At 44.5% G+C, this 19,156-nt stretch overlaps 1 protein-coding gene across 1 annotated transcript in view; it reads right to left on the bottom strand.

Moving 5' to 3' along the window:
- The window catches only part of CYB5R1 (cytochrome b5 reductase 1), a 259,271-nt gene that overhangs the window by 157,527 nt on the left and 82,588 nt on the right, over positions 1 to 19,156 (bottom strand). The window contains exon 4 of the mRNA XM_069760121.1: positions 13,074 to 13,177. Within this exon, the coding sequence (XP_069616222.1) occupies positions 13,074 to 13,177 (104 nt within the window). The remainder of the gene's footprint in view (positions 1 to 13,073; positions 13,178 to 19,156) is intronic.

Raw genomic sequence — 19,156 nt, 5'->3', positions numbered from 1 at the left:
CCTCATATTACAACGGTGTGTCTGACGTTGGGTGCGCACCACCACCGCCAGAGACACTTTATTGTACTAGGAGGGACCCAGTGGCAGTGCCGTCGACCAAAAGCGGGCACACCCACCTCTTCAGACAAACAGCACTCTCACGGGTGCTGTCGCCAAGTGTCGATACCACGGCCCCGTGTGGGGAGTTTGGCCATTTAGTGAGGTGTAAACATGTCGTATGCTGGACAATCAGGTGCAGAAAATTACGAGATTGGAAAAGGCATTCAGAATAGTCCACAGGCAAGACCTTTTCATAGGAAAGGTAGGTGTCAGCCGGGCAAGGTGGGGCAAAAGATTTCGAAATCCAGTTGTGGTTCATTTTAATGAAGGTTAGATCATCTACATTTTGGGTAGCCAGACGAGTCCTTTTTTCTGTTAGTATTGAACCTGCAGCACTGAATACTCTTTCTGATAGGACACTAGCTGCCGGGCAAGCAAGCTCCTGCAATGCATATTCTGCCAATTCTGGCCAGGTGTCTAATTTTGATGCCCAGTAATCAAATGGGAATGACGGTTGAGGGAGAACATCGATAAGGGATGAAAAATAGTTTGTAACCATACTGGACAAATGTTGTCTCCTGTCACTTTGAATTGATGCTGCAGTACCTGTCCTGTCTGCGGTCATAGCAAAATCACTCCACAACCTGGTCAGAAAACCCCTCTGGCCAACGCCACTTCTGATTTCTGCCCCTCTAACTCCTCTGGTCTGCTGGCCCCTGCAGCTCGTGTGAGAACGATCACGGGCGCTGTGTGCAGGGAATGCCAGAAGCAAACGGTCAACAAGAGTTGATTGTTTGGTTGCTAATATTAGTTCCAAGTTCTCATGTGGCATTATATTTTGCAATTTGCCTTTATAGCGAGGATCAAGGAGGCAGGCCAACCAGTAATCGTCATCATTCATCATTTTAGTTATGCGTGTGTCCCTTTTGAGGATACGTAAGGCATAATCCGCCATGTGGGCCAAAGTTCCAGTTCTCAAATCTGCGGTTGTGCTTGGTTGAGGGGCAGTTTCAGGCAAATCCACGTCACTTGTGTCCCTCAAAAAACCAGAACCCGGCCTTGCCGCGCCACCAATTTCCAGTGGCCCCGGAAAAGCTTCCTCATTAAAAATATAATCATCCCCATCATCCTCCTCGTCCTCCTCCTCCTCTTCGCCCGCTACCTCGTCCTGTACACTGCCCTGGCCAGACAATGGCTGACTGTCATCAAGGCTTTCCTCTTCCTCAGCTGCAGACGCCTGATCCTTTATGTGCGTCAAACTTTGCATCAGCAGACGCATTAGGGGGATGCTCATGCTTATTATGGCGTTGTCTGCACTAACCAGCCGTGTGCATTCCTCAAAACACTGAAGGACTTGGCACATGTCTTGAATCTTCGACCACTGCACACCTGACAACTCCATGTCTGCCATCCTACTGCCTGCCCGTGTATGTGTATCCTCCCACAAAAACATAACAGCCCGCCTCTGTTCACACAGTCTCTGAAGCATGTGCAGTGTTGAGTTCCACCTTGTTGCAACGTCTATGATTAGGCGATGCTGGGGAAGGTTCAAAGAACGCTGATAGGTCTGCATACGGCTGGAGTGTACGGGCGAACGGCGGATATGTGAGCAAAGTCCACGCACTTTGAGGAGCAGGTCGGATAACCCCGGATAACTTTTCAGGAAGCACTGCACCACCAGGTTTAAGGTGTGAGCCAGGCAAGGAATGTGTTTCAGTTGGGAAAGGGAGATGGCAGCCATGAAATTCCTTCCGTTATCACTCACTACCTTGCCTGCCTCAAGATCTACAGTGCCCAGCCACGACTGCGTTTCTTTCTGCAAGAACTCGGACAGAACTTCTGCGGTGTGTCTGTCGCCCAAACACTTCATAGCCAATACAGCCTGCTGACGTTTGCCAGTAGCTGCCCCATAATGGGAGACTTGGTGTGCAACAGTGGCAGCTGCGGATGGAGTGGTTGTGCGACTGCGGTCTGTGGACGAGCTCTCGCTTCTGCATGAGGATGAAGAGGAGGAGGAGGGGGTGCGAACGGCTACAGCCAACTGTTTCCTAGACCGTTGGCTAGGCAGAACTGTCCCAAACTTGCTGTCCCCTGTGGACCCTGCATCCACCACATTTACCCAGTGTGCCGTGATGGACACGTAAGTCCCTGGCCATGCCTACTGGTCCATGCATCTGTTGTCAGGTGCACCTTTGTGCTCACAGATTGCCTGAGTGCATGGACGATGCGCTCTTTAACATGCTGGTGGAGGGCTGGGATGGCTTTTCTGGAAAAAAAGTGTCGACTGGGTAGCTCGTAGCGTGGTACAGCGTAGTCCATCAGGGCTTTGAAAGCTTCGCTTTCAACTAACCGGTAGGGCATCATCTCTAACGAGATTAGTCTAGCTATGTGTGCGTTCTAACCCTGTGTACGCGGATGCGAGGCTAAGTACTTCCTTTTTCTAACCATAGTCTCATGTAGGGTGAGCTGGACTGGAGAGCTGGAGATCGTGGAACTAGCGGGGGTGCCGGTGGACATGGCAGACTGAGAGACGGTGGGAGATGGTATTGTTGCCGCCGGTGCCCTAGATGCAGTGTTTCCTACTACGAAACTGGTGATTCCCTGACCCTGACTGCTTTGGCCTGGCAAAGAAACCTGCACAGATACTGCAGGTGGTGCGGAAAATGGTGGCCCTACACTGCCGGAAGGGATGTTGCGTTGCTGACTAGCTTCATTGGCCGAGGGTGCTACAACCTTAAGGGACGTTTGGTAGTTAGTCCAGGCTTGCAAATGCATGGTGGTTAAATGTGTATGCATGCAACTTGTATTGAGACTTTTCAGATTCTGTCCTCTGCTTAAGGTAGTTGAACATTTTTGACAGATGACTTTGCGCTGATCAATTGGATGTTGTTTAAAAAAATGCCAGACTGCACTCTTTCTAGCATCGGATACCTTTTCAGGCATTGCAGACTGAGCTTTAACCGGATGGCCACGCTGTCCTCCAACAGGTTTTGGCTTTGCCACGCGTTTTGGGCAAGATACGGGCCCGGCAGATGGAACCTGTTGCGATGTTGATGCCTGCTGCGGCCCCTCCTCCTCCGCTTCAGAACTGCTGCCGCCTGCACCCTGTTCCCCCAATGGCTGCCAATCGGGGTCAAGAACTGGGTCATCTATTACCTCTTCTTGTAGCTCGTGTGCAACTTCGTCTGTGTCACCGTGTCGGTCGGTGGTATAGCGTTCGTGATGGGGCAACATAGTCTCATCAGGGTCTGATTCTTGATCAGCACCCTGCGAGGGCAATGTTGTGGTCTGAGTCAAAGCACCAGCATAGTAGTCTGGCTGTGGCTGTGCATCAGTGCACTCCATGTCAGATTCAACTTGTAATGGGCATGGACTGTTAACTGCTTCACTTTCTAAGTCAGGGACGGTATGTGTAAAGAGCTCCATGGAGTAACCCATTGTGTCGCCTGCTGCATTCTTCTCTGTTGTTGTTTTTGCTGAAGAGGACAAGGAAGCGACTTGTCCCTGACCGTGAACATCCACTAACGACGCGCTGCTTTGACATTTACCAGTTTCACGAGAGGAGGCAAAAGAGCTAGAGGCTGAGTCAGCAAGATAAGCCAAAACTTGCTCTTGCTGCTCCGGCTTTAAAAGCGGTTTTCCTACTCCCAGAAAAGGGAGCGTTCGAGGCCTTGTGTAGCCAGACGACGAACCTGGCTCCACAGCTCCAGACTTAAGGTACCTTCACACATAACGATATTGTTAACGATATCGTTGCTTTTTGTGACGTAGCAACGATATCGTTAATGAAATCGTTATGTGTGACAGCGACCAACGATCAGGCCCCTGCTGGGAGATCGTTGGTCGCTGAGGAAAGTCCAGAACTTTATTTCGTCGCTGGACTCCCTGGAGACATCGCTGGATCGGCGTGTGTGACACCGATCCAGCGATGTCTTCACTGGTAACCAGGGTAAACATCGGGTAACTAAGCGCAGGGCCGCGCTTAGTAACCCGATGTTTACCCTGGTTACCATGCTAAAAGTAAAAAAAAACAAACACTAGATACTTACCTACCGCTGTCTGTCCTCCAGCGCTGTGCTCTGCACTCCTCCTGTACTGGCTGTGAGCCGGAAAGCAGAGCGGTGACGTCACCGCTCTGCTTTCCGGCTCCCAGACAGTACAGGAGGAGAGCAGAGAAGCAGAGCACAGCGCTGGAGGACAGACAGCTGTAGGTAAGTATCTAGTGTTTGTTTTTTTTTACTTTTAGGATGGTAACCAGGGTAAACATCGGGTTACTAAGCGCGGCCCTGCGCTTAGTTACCCGATGTTTACCCTGGTTACCGTCATCGTTGGTCGCTGGAGAGCGGTCTGTGTGACAGCTCTCCAGCGACCAAACAGCGACGCTGCAGCGATCCGGATCGTTGTCGGTATCGCTGCAGCGTCGCTAAATGTGAAGGGGCCTTTAGGTGCAATGTTTTTTTTCCCACGACTAGCTGATGCTCCACCACTACCACTACCCTCATTACCAGCTGACAATGAACGCCCCCGGCCACGACCTCTTCCACCAGACTTCCTCATTGTTTTAAAAACGTAAACAAACTAACGGTATTTGTTGCTGTCACACAAATTACACGGTGAGCTATAACTTCAGTATGATTTAGCTACCCCTTTACAGGTGAGTGAGACCACAACGAAAATCAGGCACAATGTTACACACTCTGTTGTTGGTGGCAACAAATGAGAGAGATGCCACAAACGCAGGACTGTCACTGAAGCACAAATGTAAATATTAATCTCCCACTGATTTGATTTTTTTTTTTTTTCAGGGAGACTTTAGGAAAAAAAAATAGAATAAAATGATTTTTTCAGGAAGAATTTAGAAACCAAATAAAATAAAATGATTTTTTCAGGGAGAATTTAGAAAACAAATAAAACAAAAAAAGGCTTTCTATGGCCCACTGAGTGAGAGATGACGCACACAGGAGTCAGGAGTGGCACACAAGCCCAGAGGCCAATATTTATCTCCCACTGATTGATGTAGTGATTTTTTTCAGGTAGATTTTGGAACCCAAATCAAGCTAAAAAAATAATAGGCTTTCTATGGCCCACAATTGGAGAGAGAGAGAGAGATGGCACACCCAGGAGTCAAGACTGGCACACAAGCAGAAAGGGCAATATTAATCTCCCACTGATTTTTTTTTTTTTTTTTTTTTCAGGGAGACTTTAGGAAAAAAAATAATAGAATAAAATGATTTTTTCAGGAAGAATTTAGAAACCAAATAAAATAAAATGATTTTTTCAGGGAGAATTTAGAAAACAAATAAAACAAAAAAAGGCTTTCTATGGCCCACTGAGTGAGATATGACGCACACAGGAGTCAGGAGTGGCACACAAGCCCTGAGGCCAATATTTATCTCCCACTTTTTTTTTTTTTTTTTCCAGGGAAAATTTATAAACCCAATAAAAAAAATAATAAATAGGCTTTCTATGGCCCACTGAGTGAGTGATGATGCACACAGGAGTCAGGAGTGGCACACAAGCCCTGAGGCCAATATTTTTCTCCCACTGATTGATGTAGTGATTTTTTCAGGTACATTTTAGAACCCAAATCAAGCAAAAAAATAAATTGGCTTTCTATGGCCCACTATTTGTGAGAGATGGCACGCTCAGGACTGGCACACAAGCCCAGAGGCCAATATTAATCTCCCACTTTTTTTTTTTTTTGTTCCAGGGAAAATTTATAAACCCAATAAAAAAAATAATAAATAGGCTTTCTATGGCCCACTATCTGAGAGAGAGAGATGGCACGCTTAGGACTGGCACACAAGCCCAAAGGCCAATATTAATCTCCCACTGATTGATTTATTGATTTTTTCAGGTAGAATTTAGAACCCAAATAAAGCAAAAAAAAAAAAAAAAAAAGGGCTTTCTATGGCCCACTGAGTGAGTGATGATGCACACAGGAGTCAGGAGTGGCACACAAGCCCTGAGGCCAATATTTTTCTCCCACTGATTGATGTAGTGATTTTTTCAGGTAGATTTTAGAACCAAAATCAAGCAAAAAAATAAATAGGCTTTCTATGGCCCACTGACTGAGAGATGGCACACACAGGAGTCAAGAGTGGCACACAAGCCCTGAGGCCAATATTTTTCTCCCACTGATTGATGTAGTGATTTTTTTCAGGTAGATTTTAGAACCCAAATCAAGCAAAAAAATAAATAGGCTTTCTATGGCCCACTGAGTGAGAGATGGCACACACAGGGATGGCACTCTAGCAGAAATGTCAATCTTAATCTCCCACAAAAAAAAAAAAAAAAAAAACAGGGAGTGTCCTTCAATTACTATCTCCCTGCAGTAATCTCAGCCAGGTATGGCAGGCAGCAATAAGGAGTGGACTGATGCACAAATTAAATAAAAAGTGTGTACAAACCAAAAAGATAGCTGTGCAGAAAGGAAGGAACAAGAGGATTTGTGCTTTGAAAAAAGCAGTTGGTTTGCACAGCGGCGTACACACAGCAATGCAGCTATCAGGGAGCCTTCTAGGGCAGCCCAATGAGCTACAGCGCTGAGGGAAAAAAAAAAAAAATGTAGCTTCCACTGTCCCTGCACACCGAAGGTGGTGTTGGGCAGTGGAAATCGCTACAGCACAAGCGGTTTGGTGGTTAATGGACTCTGCCTAACGCTATCCCTGCTTCAGACGAAGCGGCAGCAACCTCTCCCTAAGCTCAGATCAGCAGCAGTAACATGGCGGTCGGCGGGAACGCCCCTTTATAGCCCCTGTGACGCTGCAGACAGCAAGCCAATCACTGCAATGCCCTTCTCTAAGATGGTGGGGACCAGGACCTATGTCATCACGCTGCCCACACTCTGCGTTTACCTTCATTGGCTGAGAAATGGCGCTTTTCGTGTCATTGAAACGTGACTTTGGCGCGAAAGTCGCGTACCGCATGGCCGACCCCGCACAGGGGTCGGATCGGGTTTCATGAAACCCGACTTTGCCAAAAGTCGGCGACTTTTGAAAATGAACGACCCGTTTCGCTCAATCCTACTCACCACTGCAGAAGGTACAAACACAGGGGCAGGGCCGACTCCAGTTTTTTTAGGGCCCCGGGCGAAAGAGTCTCAGTGGGCCCCCCTTTAACACATTCCACGATTCATGATGCACAGATACACCAGAGAAATATAGGTATAGTACAATGCCAGATTTCACTTCTTATATGAGTGATAGCTATTGTAAATTTTACAATGCCATACAGCAGAGGGGCTTTATATAAGTCAACCCCTTATATGCCAATTTTTTGTGACCTACTCCCTCTTCCTCAGTTACCAGTAGGCATTTTATTGTCAGCTTAACTTGCTGAAAAGAAAAAACTGCATAAATTGAATATGACAATTTTTTAATGGAAAACTTTTTAAAGTAAACATTAGAAAGTATTAATGTAGAACATTTGTAAAAGTGCAAGATGGGTAGCATATAGCACATCCACGTAGTATATAACAGCCATGTAGTATATAGCAAAGCCATGTAGCATATAGCACAGCCACATAGTATACAACACAGCCATGTAGTATACAGCACAACCACATAGTATATAACACAGCCACGTAGTATATAACACAGCCCACGTAGTATGTAGCATATAACACAGCCCATGTAGCATATAACACAGCCCATGTAGTATATAGCACAGCCACGTAGTATATAACACAGCCACATAGCATATAACACAGCCCACGTACTATATGGCACACCCACGTAGCATATAGCACAGCCATGTAGCATATAGCACAGCCCGCATCTCCTCCCCCCGAGAATAGCCCCACAGTCCAGTACTCACTGTTAGGGTTGAGTGACTTTTATTTTTATAGGGTTGAGTCGGGTATCACGAAACCCGAATTTCTCAAAAGTCGGGTCGAGTGAAATCGGCCGATCCTATAGAAAAGTCGGGATCAGGGTTGGCCGAAACACGAAACCCAATGCAGTGCAATGGGATACTAATTGTTCCCAGGGTCTGAAGGAGTGGAAACTCTCCTTCAGGCCCTGGGATCCATATTAATGTGTAAAATAAAGAATAAAAATAAAAAATAGGGATATACTCACCCTCGGACGCGCCCTGGTTCTAACCGGCAGCCTTCCGTCCTAAGAATTAGCAAGTGAAGGACCTTCGATGACGTCGCGGCTTGTGATTGGTCGCGTGACCGCTCATGTGACCGCTCACGTGAGCAATCACAAGCCGTGACGTCACCGCAGGTCCTTCACTCGCTTATTCTTAGGAGGGGAGACTGCCGTTAGAACCAGGGCGTGTCCGAGGGTGAGTATATCAATATTTTTTATTCTTTATTTTACACATAAATATGGATCCCGATACCGATTCCCGATATCGCAAAAATATCGGAACTCGGTATCGGAATTCCGATACCCGATAAAAAGATCGCCGACCTCATGGCCGACCCCACACAGGGATCGGGTCGGGTTTCATGAAGCCCGACTTTGCCAAAAGTCGGCGACTTCTGAAAACGACCGACCCGTTTCGCTCAACCCTACTCACTGTTATAGTTAAAAAAAAAAAAACACACTCCTCCCCTCTCCTCGTGCCCACGCTGCTCCCTGCTCCTGTCTCAGCGGCTGCACTGCCTGGCACACAGCGAGTGCATGATGATGTCATTGCGCACCCGCAGTGTCAGAGGCAGAGCGGGGAATGATGGGAGAGGCAGCATCAGCTGACGTTATCTTCTCCATCATTGCTTTGAACTGTACCAGCAGACACCAGCATAGTTCAATGCTGCGGAGGTGGGGGAGTTGGTGCTGGTGGGCCCCCCTGCCTCACAGTGGCCCCATAGCGGCTGCGTAATATGCCGCTAGCTGAGGGCCCCTGGGGGAGCGGGGGCCCTAGGCAGCTGCCTGCTCCTAATGCCAGCCCTGCCTGCAGGGGCCCACCGGCACCTCAATGTACCATACCATGAATGGGCCCCCTGTCTCGCCAGGGCCCCGGAACTTGCCCACGTGCGCCGGGTGCTGATGCCGACCCTGCACAGAGTGAGTGACGAGCACGAACCAGACAAGGTAAAAGCGCAAAACATAGCTCCAGGCACAGCTGCCAATCTCCACACCGCAGACATCTCTCAGGCTTTCGCTATAGAACATCACTGCTCAAGAATGTAAACAGAGGGGGATTATATGATGACTGCTCACAATGCAGCTGCTGGGCATCTTTGCTAATGTCTATAAAATAGTAAGCCTAATTTCTGCCATAATACAACTATTTAAATATTTTTAAAAGAATAGAAAACCCTGTTAAGCCTGCCTCTAGTCAATAATTTTTTTTTTTTTTTTATAGTTCCTTGTAATTTGTGTGATGTCCTGTTGGTTACTTAGTTCTGATTGTTCCTGTACTATTTCCAAAATTCCTGACTTCAGACCTAAATGACTGCTTTAGACAATTTATCAGCTTACGGACACCTATTACCATCGGAAATTACTGTAGTTTAAGGTAAGCAATGGACAATCCATTAGACTTCGTCCTATGGTTTAGCCCTTTGCTAAGTCCATTGATGCAGTGGGTTGCAGAATTTGCCCACTGGATCATAGCATGTCTGTAATTTAAGTTTTACTGTCTGTAATTTAAGTTTTACTGCCACTTCCTAGCAGTAATGCTACCAAGGTATTACAAGTAACTGTATTATTAATATACTTAGACCATGGATCTCAGATGACTCTGGACTAAAACACAATGGATCTGGAAGTAACATGAACACAGAGAAATGCAGCCAGGAATAGACGTTTGTATAGACAGCAAACAGTAAACCATACGTAAAAGAAATCAAGCAGTCGCCTGAGTATCAACTGAGCAAAGGTAACAGAAAGCCTAGTAAAATGTCAGATATAATATCATTATATATTTAAAGGGAATCTGTCACCCCCTGGGACGTATGTGACCTACTAATATTGGCATACAGATACAAATGTTAACCCCTTAGTGACAAAGCCAATTTGGTACTTAATGGCCAAGGCAATTTTTACAATTCTGACCACTGTCACTTTATGAAGTTATAGCTCTGGAACGCTTCAACGTATTCCACTGATTGTTTTTTTTCATGACATATTGTACCTCATTTTGCAATTTTCAAAATTTTAGTTATTGTACCCTTAAATCAGAGAGTGGTGTCACACAAAGTAGTTAATACATAACATTTTTCACATGGCAGCATTACATCAGCACAATTTTGGAAACATAATTTTTTTTGTTAGGATGTTGTAAGGGTTAAAAGTTGACCAGCAATTTCTCATTTTTCCAACAAATTTTCCAAAACTATTTTTCTTATTGACCACCTCACATTTGAAGCGAGTTTCGGGGTCAACATAACAAAATACCCAAAAGTGAAACCATTCTAAAAACTGCACCCATCAAGGTGTGCAAAAACACATTCAAGATGTTTATTAACCCTTCAGGTGCTTCACGAGAACTAAAGTAATGTGGAAGGAAAAAATGAACATTTTTTCTTTATTCACAAAAAATTAACTTTGGAACCATTTGTTTTATTTTCACAAGGGAATCAGGAGAAAATGGACCACTAAATTTGTTGTGGAATTTCTCTTGAATATGCCCTGTATGTGGGGGGGGAAAGCTACTGTTTGGGCGCATTACAGGGCTCAGAAGGGAGGGAGCACCGTTTGACTTTTTGAATCCAAATTGGATAAAATAAATGGTGGGCACCATGTCGCATTTGGAGACACCCTGATATACCTAAACAGTGGAACCCCCTCAATTCTAACTCCAACTCTAACCCAACACGCCCCTAACCATAATCCCAACCCTAACCATAACCCTAACTACAACCCTAATCCTAGCAAATGGATGAATGGCTGCACTCAATTGTACTAAAGCAAGGGAATGTGTGATACATGAAATTTGAATAGCATAATGGCTTGTGAACTCTATGAAAAAACACATGAGATGCTTGGCACAAAATTTGGCCAAAAAATGTGAGCCCATCAACCAAACGTCAAGATAATCTCAGATCGGATGGGTCCCTGACCTGTTTACCTAGTGTGAACACTTACCTCTGGCTAATAACATGTTAAAGCCTGCATTTATAGGAAGGTCGGAACCAACTGTTTGGATGTAATTAAAATCACAGCATGGTAAAGGGCGGGTCGTTTAAGTCAGAAACAAATAGTACATCTGATGTGTTTTTTCATAGATTTCATGAGCCATTATGCTATTCACATTTCATGTATCACACATTCCCTTGCTTTAGTAGAATTGAGTTCAGCCATTCATCTATTTGCTATGTAAATAGTTTTTTGGTTATGCACCAGTTCTGACTAGTTCGCTGTTCAGTCAGTTTACCATTACTTGCTACAACCCTAATCCTAACACACCTGTAACCCTAATTCCAACCTTAACCGTAATCCCAACCATAACCATAGCCATAACCTTAACCATGACCCTAACCCTAGCTCCAACCCTAACCCTAGCCCAACCCTAACCATAATGGCAAAATGGAAATAATATTTTTTTAATTATTTTTACCTAACTAAGGGGGTGATAAAGGGGGTTTGATTTACTATTTTTTTTTCTTTTGATCACTGTGATAGGGTCTATCACAGTGATCAAAATGAACCAATAGGAAACATTTCCTATTATTGCCGGCTGGCAGATCTCGGCTGGCACACTGTACATGCGCCCACCATTTTCTTCCCAGAAGAAGACACCGATGGCTGGGGTACAGGGCTGTGGAATGCAGGAGGGTCCGAGGACTCTGGAGGTACCGGGAGGGTTTGGGAGATCTGATGTGCTAGATCATATCAGAGAGAGAATTAAAATGGGAAATCAGACTTTTTTTTGTGGTTGGCGTGAATAACGGTGATTGCAACACTGGGGTCGGTAAAAACCATCCCGAATCATGTTCTCTAGAGTCTCAGCTACCCCTGGAGAATTTCCGACACTGGGAGGCGCTATAACCTTATTTCTTAGCGCCGTTAAAAAGCGGCGCTGAGGAATAAGTACCCTTAACTTCCGCCGTTAAAAGGCATATTGACGGTCATTAAAAGGTTAAACTAGTCCTACCTGTATGCCTCATATTAATGGTCTTATTGTTGGGAAATCTTATATTCTTTCCTTATGCTAATGATTTTCTTCCAGTTTCGGGGGCGTGCGGTGCCAGGAAGAAGTCCCTGCCTCTTGTATTCATTATCATACTATCCCCTCCCATGCACATCAGTTATGGCCCTAGAATCCCACACCTGTGCCCTGCATCTCTCCACAATATGTACCTTTTCCTCTCTTCTATTGGCATTGTATTCAGGGATCTTCTGCGCACTGTGACCTCCTGTATTCGCAACAATAAGGGACTCTTCCCATGTCCTATCTGCATAGGCATCACTAGGAACCATGTGTACATAGCGATGACTATGCAGGGAGGAAATGGGGAGAGCACCTTATCGTCGCGCACGCCAGAGGTCACTGGAGCAGAAGTCGTTGGCGCCTGCACAGAAGATCCCTGAATGCAGTGCTCATAGCAGGGATGAAAAGGTATGCATTGTGGAAGGAGTGCAGGGCACAGGTGCAGGATTCCAGCTCTAGAACTGACGTGCATGGGATAGGGGTAGTATTATGATGAAGACAGGAGGCAGAGATTTCTTCCAGGAACCACACGCCATGGAGCCTAGAAAAAATCATTAGCATAAAGACAGAATAAAACATTTCTCCACAGGAACATCATTACTATAAGGCATACATGTAAGGCTAGCTTAACATTTCTATTACCTGCCCATATTAATAGGTCATATACGTCCTGGAGGGGGGGGGGGGGTGTCAGATTTAATTATTTAATCATCATCCCCTCATGAAATAAAAAAAAACAAGAACTAAATTAGTAGCTCGTAAAATAAACAATATAACTTAATGCAGTAAATGAAGAAATAGAGCAAGTTAATATAACAAAACAATCAATTACATGAATATTCAAATCTTACAACACTCGATTGACTTAAAGTAATTGGAGCAACTACTTTATAATAAGACATCTAATTGACAATATATAACATTACCTTTACTATCAGATCAAAATATCCTTTATGATCACAGCACAATGGAGTGTAGGGTCTAACCACAAGATTGCCATTTATTTTAGCTGATAGGTAGACACAGTTACCTGTGAGAAAACATAGAAAGAATTACCGTATATACTAGAGTATAAGTCGAGACCCCTAATTTTGCCACAAAAAACTGTGAAAATGTATTGACTCGAGTATAAGGCTAGGGTCATATTGCGTTAGGGCAGTCCGTTTAGTGCATTGCGCTACGGACTGCGCTAACGCAATGTCCCAAAAGGGATCGCGTTAGCCGATCCCTCTAGCACAGATCCTCGATCTGCGCTAGCGAGAAACGGACCACGAACGCTGCAAGCAGCATTCGCGGTCTGTAACTCAAATGATGGCACATCACTAGCGATGCGTTCGCCATCAATAGCAATGGCTGCGTTAACGGACTATGTTACACCGCATTATGCCGCGGTGTAACGTAGTCCGTTAAACGGGGTCACATAACGCAATGTGACCCCAGACTTAGTCTAGGGTGGGAAATGCAGCAGCCACTGGTAAATTTCAAACATAAAAATAGATACCAATAAAAGTAAAATTAATTGAGACATCAGTAGTCTACCGTAAGTGTTTTTGAATATCCATATTGAATCAGGAGCCCCATATAATGCTCCATACAGTTCATTATGGCCCCATAAGATGCTCCATACAAAATAAGTCTCATATAATGCTCCATAAAGTTCATGATGGGCCCCATAATATGCTCCATGTTAAAATATGCCCCATATAATGCTGCATAAAAGGTTAATGATGGCCATATAAGACATACTCACCTCTCATCGCTGGGCGCTGAGTGCCGGAGGCCTGAGCAGGCGGGGACACCGGTGCGCTATCGGGGCCAGGTGCGGAAGTCGCCGCTGGCTCAGGTGTTGCGATATTCATCTGTCCCCGTTCCACCGCTGCACGCCGCTGTGTCTTCCGGATCTATGCAGTGACTGTTCAGTCAGAGGGCACGCACTAAACACGTCCTCGCGCCCTCTGACCTGAATGTCACAGCCAGAGGATGCGGAAAAACCCGGGGAATGAATGGAATGCAGGAGAATGACCTGTAGTTACCTCGAGTCGTGGTGATGCGCCCTCTGCTGGATGTCCTCATATGAACTTGAGCGTGGGAAAATATTCTGAAAAGTTCCCAGGCTTGAGTTCATATGAGGACATCCAGCAGAGGGCGCATCACCGTGACTCGAGTTAACTACAGGTCATTCTCCTGCATTCCATTTATTCCCCGGGTTTTAACAGGCAGGGGCGGCTGCATTAGCAGGCTTCTGCTTGTAAAATTAGTTAACCCCTTCTGATTGATTTACAGCGTGGGACAAGACAGAAAGACGGAAGGTATGGGATATTGTTGTTTGTTTTGTTTAACTTTGTTTCAGGTGACAAGGGTCTTCAGGTGGATTAAGAGTATAATAAAATATTACAACAACCTGTGTCTTTATTTCATTAAAATACTGTGTAATAATGTGTGTGTGTTTTATTACCCATTTCATACTATTGGATTAATAATGGATAGGTGTCATAATTGACGCCTCTCCATTATTAATCTGGCTTAACCCCTTCACCCCCGAAGCTTTTTCCGTTTTTTCATTTTCGTTTTTCGCTCCCCTCCTTCCCAGAGCCATAACTTTTTTTTATTTTTCCGTCAATATGGCCATGTGAGGGCTTATTTTTTGCAGGATGAGATGTACTTTTGAACGATACGATTGGTTTTACCATGCCATGCAACAGAAAAAAATTCCAAGTGTGATGAAATTGCAAAAAAAGTGCAATATCACACTTGTTTTTTGTTTGGCTTTTTTGCTAGGTTCACCAAATGCTAAAACTGACCTGCCATTGTGATTCTCCAGGTCATTACGAGTTCATAGACACCTACATGTCTAGGTTATTTTTTTATTTGAGTGATGAAAAAAAATTCCAAAGTTTGCTTAAAAAAAAAAAAAAAAAATTGAGTGATTTTTCCGATACCCGTAGAGTCTCCAATTTTCGTGATCTGGGGTCAGGTGAGGACTTATTTTTTGCGTGCCGAGCAGGCGTTTTTAACGATACAATTTTGGTGTAGATACGTTCTTTTGATCGCCCGTTATTGCATTTTAATGCAATGTCGCGGCAACCAAAAAAAACGTAATTTTGACGTTTTGATTTTTTTTCATGCTACGCCACTTAGCAGTCAGGTTAATCCTTTGTTTTTATTGATAGATCGGGCGATTCTGAATGCGGTGATACCAAATATGTGTATGTTTGATTTTTTTTTTAATTGGGGCGAAAGGGGGGTGATTTGAACTTTTATATATTTTTTATATTTTTAAACACTTTTTTTTTTGAATTTTGGCATGCTTCAATAGCCTCCATAGGATGCTAGAAGCACGCACTACACAATCGCCTCTGCTACATAGAGGTGAAATACAGATCACCTCTATGTAGCAGAAATGCAGGTGTACTTTGAACACCAACCACATGGTGGCGCTCAAAGCAATCGGCCATCAACAATCATAGAGGTCTCAGGCTATGTGCACACTTTGCAGATTCCACTGCGGATTTTTCCGCAGCGGAATTGCAAAATCCGCAGTGAAAACCCATCGCGGTTTTTACTGCGGATTTATCGCGGTTTTTACTGCGTTTTCTTCTGCGGATTTTCAACTGCAGTTTTCTATTGGAGCAGCTGAAAATCCGCAGAAAAGAAGTGACATGCTGCGGAATGTAATCCGCAGCGTTTCCGCGCGGATTTTTCTGCAGCATGTGCACAGCGTTTTTTGTTTCCCATAGGTTTACATTGAAATGTAAACTCATGGGAAACTGCTGCGGATCCGCAGCGGTCAAATCCGCTGCGGATCCGCAGCAAAATCCGCAAAGTGTGAATATAGCCTCAAGGAGACCTCTAGTTGTTATGGCAATGCACCACTGACCCCCGATCATGTGACAGGGGTCAGCGGTGCGATCACTTCCGGCCGGGAGCGCTAGTTAAATGCCGCTGTCAGCGCTTGACGGCGGCATTTAACTAGTTAATGGGCGCGGGTGGATCGCGATTCCGCTCGCGTTTATTGCGCGCACATGTCAGCTGTACAAAACAGCTGAAATGTCACGGCTTTGAGGTGGGCTCACCGCCGGAGCCCACCTCAAAGCAGGGGATCTGCCAGCTGACGTACTATTCCGTCAGCTGGCAGAAAGGGGTTAATGTCACCTTACAATAGCAAGGTGACATTAACCCTTCATTACCCCATATCCCACCGCTACACGGGAGTGGGAAGAGAGGCTAAGTGCCAGAATAGGCGCATTTTCCAGATGTGCCTTTTCTGGGGTGGCTGGGGGCAGATGTTTTTAGCCAGGTGGGGCAATAACCATGGACCCTCTCCAGGCTATTAATATTTGCCCTCAGTCACTGGCTTTCCCACTCTGGCGGAGGAAATTGCGTGGGAGCCCAAGCCAATTTTTTCCGCGATTTTAACCCTTTAATTTAATAGCTAGAGCCAGCAAATTTGACACAAACACACTTCTTACATACATTACTAAAGAGGACTATGTAATAAAAGAAGGGATATGAGATGGTTTACTGTATGTAAACCATGTCTCATATCATGTCGGGCTTGAGAAGGAGGTGGCAAAAGCCGGCAATTGAATTACCGGCTTTTCTGCTATCTAGCGCTGTGCAAGAGCCTAGTTTTTGCATGTGGCGAGTTCTGCGCGTGGCGAGTTTTGAGCGGCGACTTTTGTGTTTCGACTTTTATGTGGCGAGGTTGGCGTATGTGTGGTGAAATGTGTGCTGAGGGTGATATGTGTTCAAGCACGTGGTAGTGTGTGTGTGTTCATATCCCCGTGTGTGGTGAGTATCCCATATTGGGGCCCCACCTTAGCAACTGTATGGTATATACTCTTTGGCGCCATCGCTCTCATTCTTTACGTCCCCCTTGTTCACATCTGGCAGCTGTCAATTTGCCTCCTACACTTTTCCTTTCATTTTTTCCCATTATGTAGATAGGGGCAAAATTGTTTGGTGAATTGGAACGCGCGGGGTTAAAATTTCGCCTCACAACATAGCCTATGATTCTCTCGGGGTCCAGATGTGTGACTGTGCAAAATTTTGTGGCTGTAGTTTCGACGCCTCCAACACTTTTCCTTTCACTTTTTTCCCCATTATGTAGATAGGGGCAAAATTGTTTGGTGAATTGGAACGCGCGGGGTTAATATTTCGGCTCACAACATAGCCTATGACGCTCTCGGGGTCCAGACGTGTGACTGTGCAAAATTTTGTGGATGTAGCTGCGACTGTGCCGATGCCAATCCCGGAAATACATACACACATACACACATACACACATTCAGCTTTATATATTAGATATATATTTTCTCACTGATATATATATATATATATATATATATATATATACCCCTATACTATGTGTACACATTTATTCTTCCTATTCTATTCTAACCTGTCAGTGTGATTTTACTGTACACCGCGCTAAATTGCCGGCTTTTCTGTAGAACACCGCTGTTTATTTCTCACAAGTCACACTGCTGGTCTGTGTGTAATCCGTATTTTTCTCGCCCCCATAAACTTTCATTGGCTATTTTTTTTTTTTTGCGCAATATGTTGACAATCGCAGCATGCCGTAGAAGACCGTATAATACGGGTCAGTAAAATACGGCAGATAGGAGCTGGGCCATAGAGAATCATTGTACCGTATGCAATCCGTATTTTCAGCGCCTCTCATACGTCCGTAAAACTCGCTAGTATGATGCCGGCCTTAAGATGAGCAAAAGCTTCTTGAGCAGGTTTTGATGAAGAAAGGTTCCATATAAGTTAGCGAAACCTAAACATTTTTACTTTAGTTCAGGTTTAGTTCTTTTGTAACATTGTAGAAATGCAGAAAAGAGGAGTTGTCAAGATAAACTACAAAGGAAATTGAGTAAATCTCAAAAAATTTAATTTCCAAATGTTAGGTGGAAAAGTAGAGCTGGAATTACAGAGGTTAAAAAAGCATTAACAGGTGTTCAAAATTACTCTGTTGCCTCCTCAGATGCAGAGAAGGTTAAAAGAATCTGTCAGGTCACATTTAGAGAAAATCTTGGCAGCCCTTTGTAGTCAATACATGACCTAAACCACTTGTCATACCTGCACATGTTTGCCCTTCAGAGAGTGCCCTTCAACCTTTACTTGATTCAAAACAACTATACTTTTCAATGGCCTGGTGATACTGTAACTCTGAAAATAACCTAAGCAGACCTGAAAGAACTTGTAAGCTATCTCAAATACCTGATCTTGGACTAGTGTAGCATAGAAGGAACAGTTCTCATAGTATAGATTTGTCTGACACGGAGCTGTACGAGGATTTGCACTGATTGGCTCACTCAGCTGCTCCCAGAGGCAGTCACAGGAACGCTTTTTGTTTAAGATCAACTGGTTTATTTAAAAATGTACTGCATAAACCAGTGCAAAATGACATAAACAAACACAGCCCTTCTGGCATAACGGGGAAACAAAATAACATACAGTACAAAAAACAATGTTCAGCTCTCCTTAACACAAGGACAACTCTACATAGTTTTCTTGCCGTTGTCATTTGACTCTTAGGAATACCCATAACAGTTTGAGAAGCATTTTTATTTGTTAAAGTCCTACTTTAAATTGTTTATATTGAACAAGATGTACAATGATCTTTCCAAAGTGTTACTTGTGCTACTGTGAGCAGCCTGCGTGGCCTAAAGGTTCTATTATGGCCTCCGGCATCTCTGGACTTATTTCCTGTTATGCACATATAGGATATCATTGGTCAGCAATTGTAAATGGAGCTATCAGCAGCAGACCTCTGACATCCTTTGACTTGAACCTCCCCTGGTCCTGTTTATTAATTTCTTCTATTATTCCTGATTCTCCCAACCTATTACTAATCTAGATTTTTTTTTTTTAATTTCTGTTATCTGCAACCTGATCACCAAAGAAACTGCAACCTGAGAATCTTTCCAGCAAAGTACAAACATTTTCTGGGAGTTGATGGTGAAGAATAGAGGAAGTTTGGATTTCACAATCCAGGTTAGCA

Source organism: Ranitomeya imitator, chromosome 3, assembly GCF_032444005.1.
Source record: "Ranitomeya imitator isolate aRanImi1 chromosome 3, aRanImi1.pri, whole genome shotgun sequence".
NCBI classification, from domain to species: domain Eukaryota; kingdom Metazoa; phylum Chordata; class Amphibia; order Anura; family Dendrobatidae; genus Ranitomeya; species Ranitomeya imitator.
This window is presented reverse-complemented; position numbering and strand designations above follow the sequence as displayed.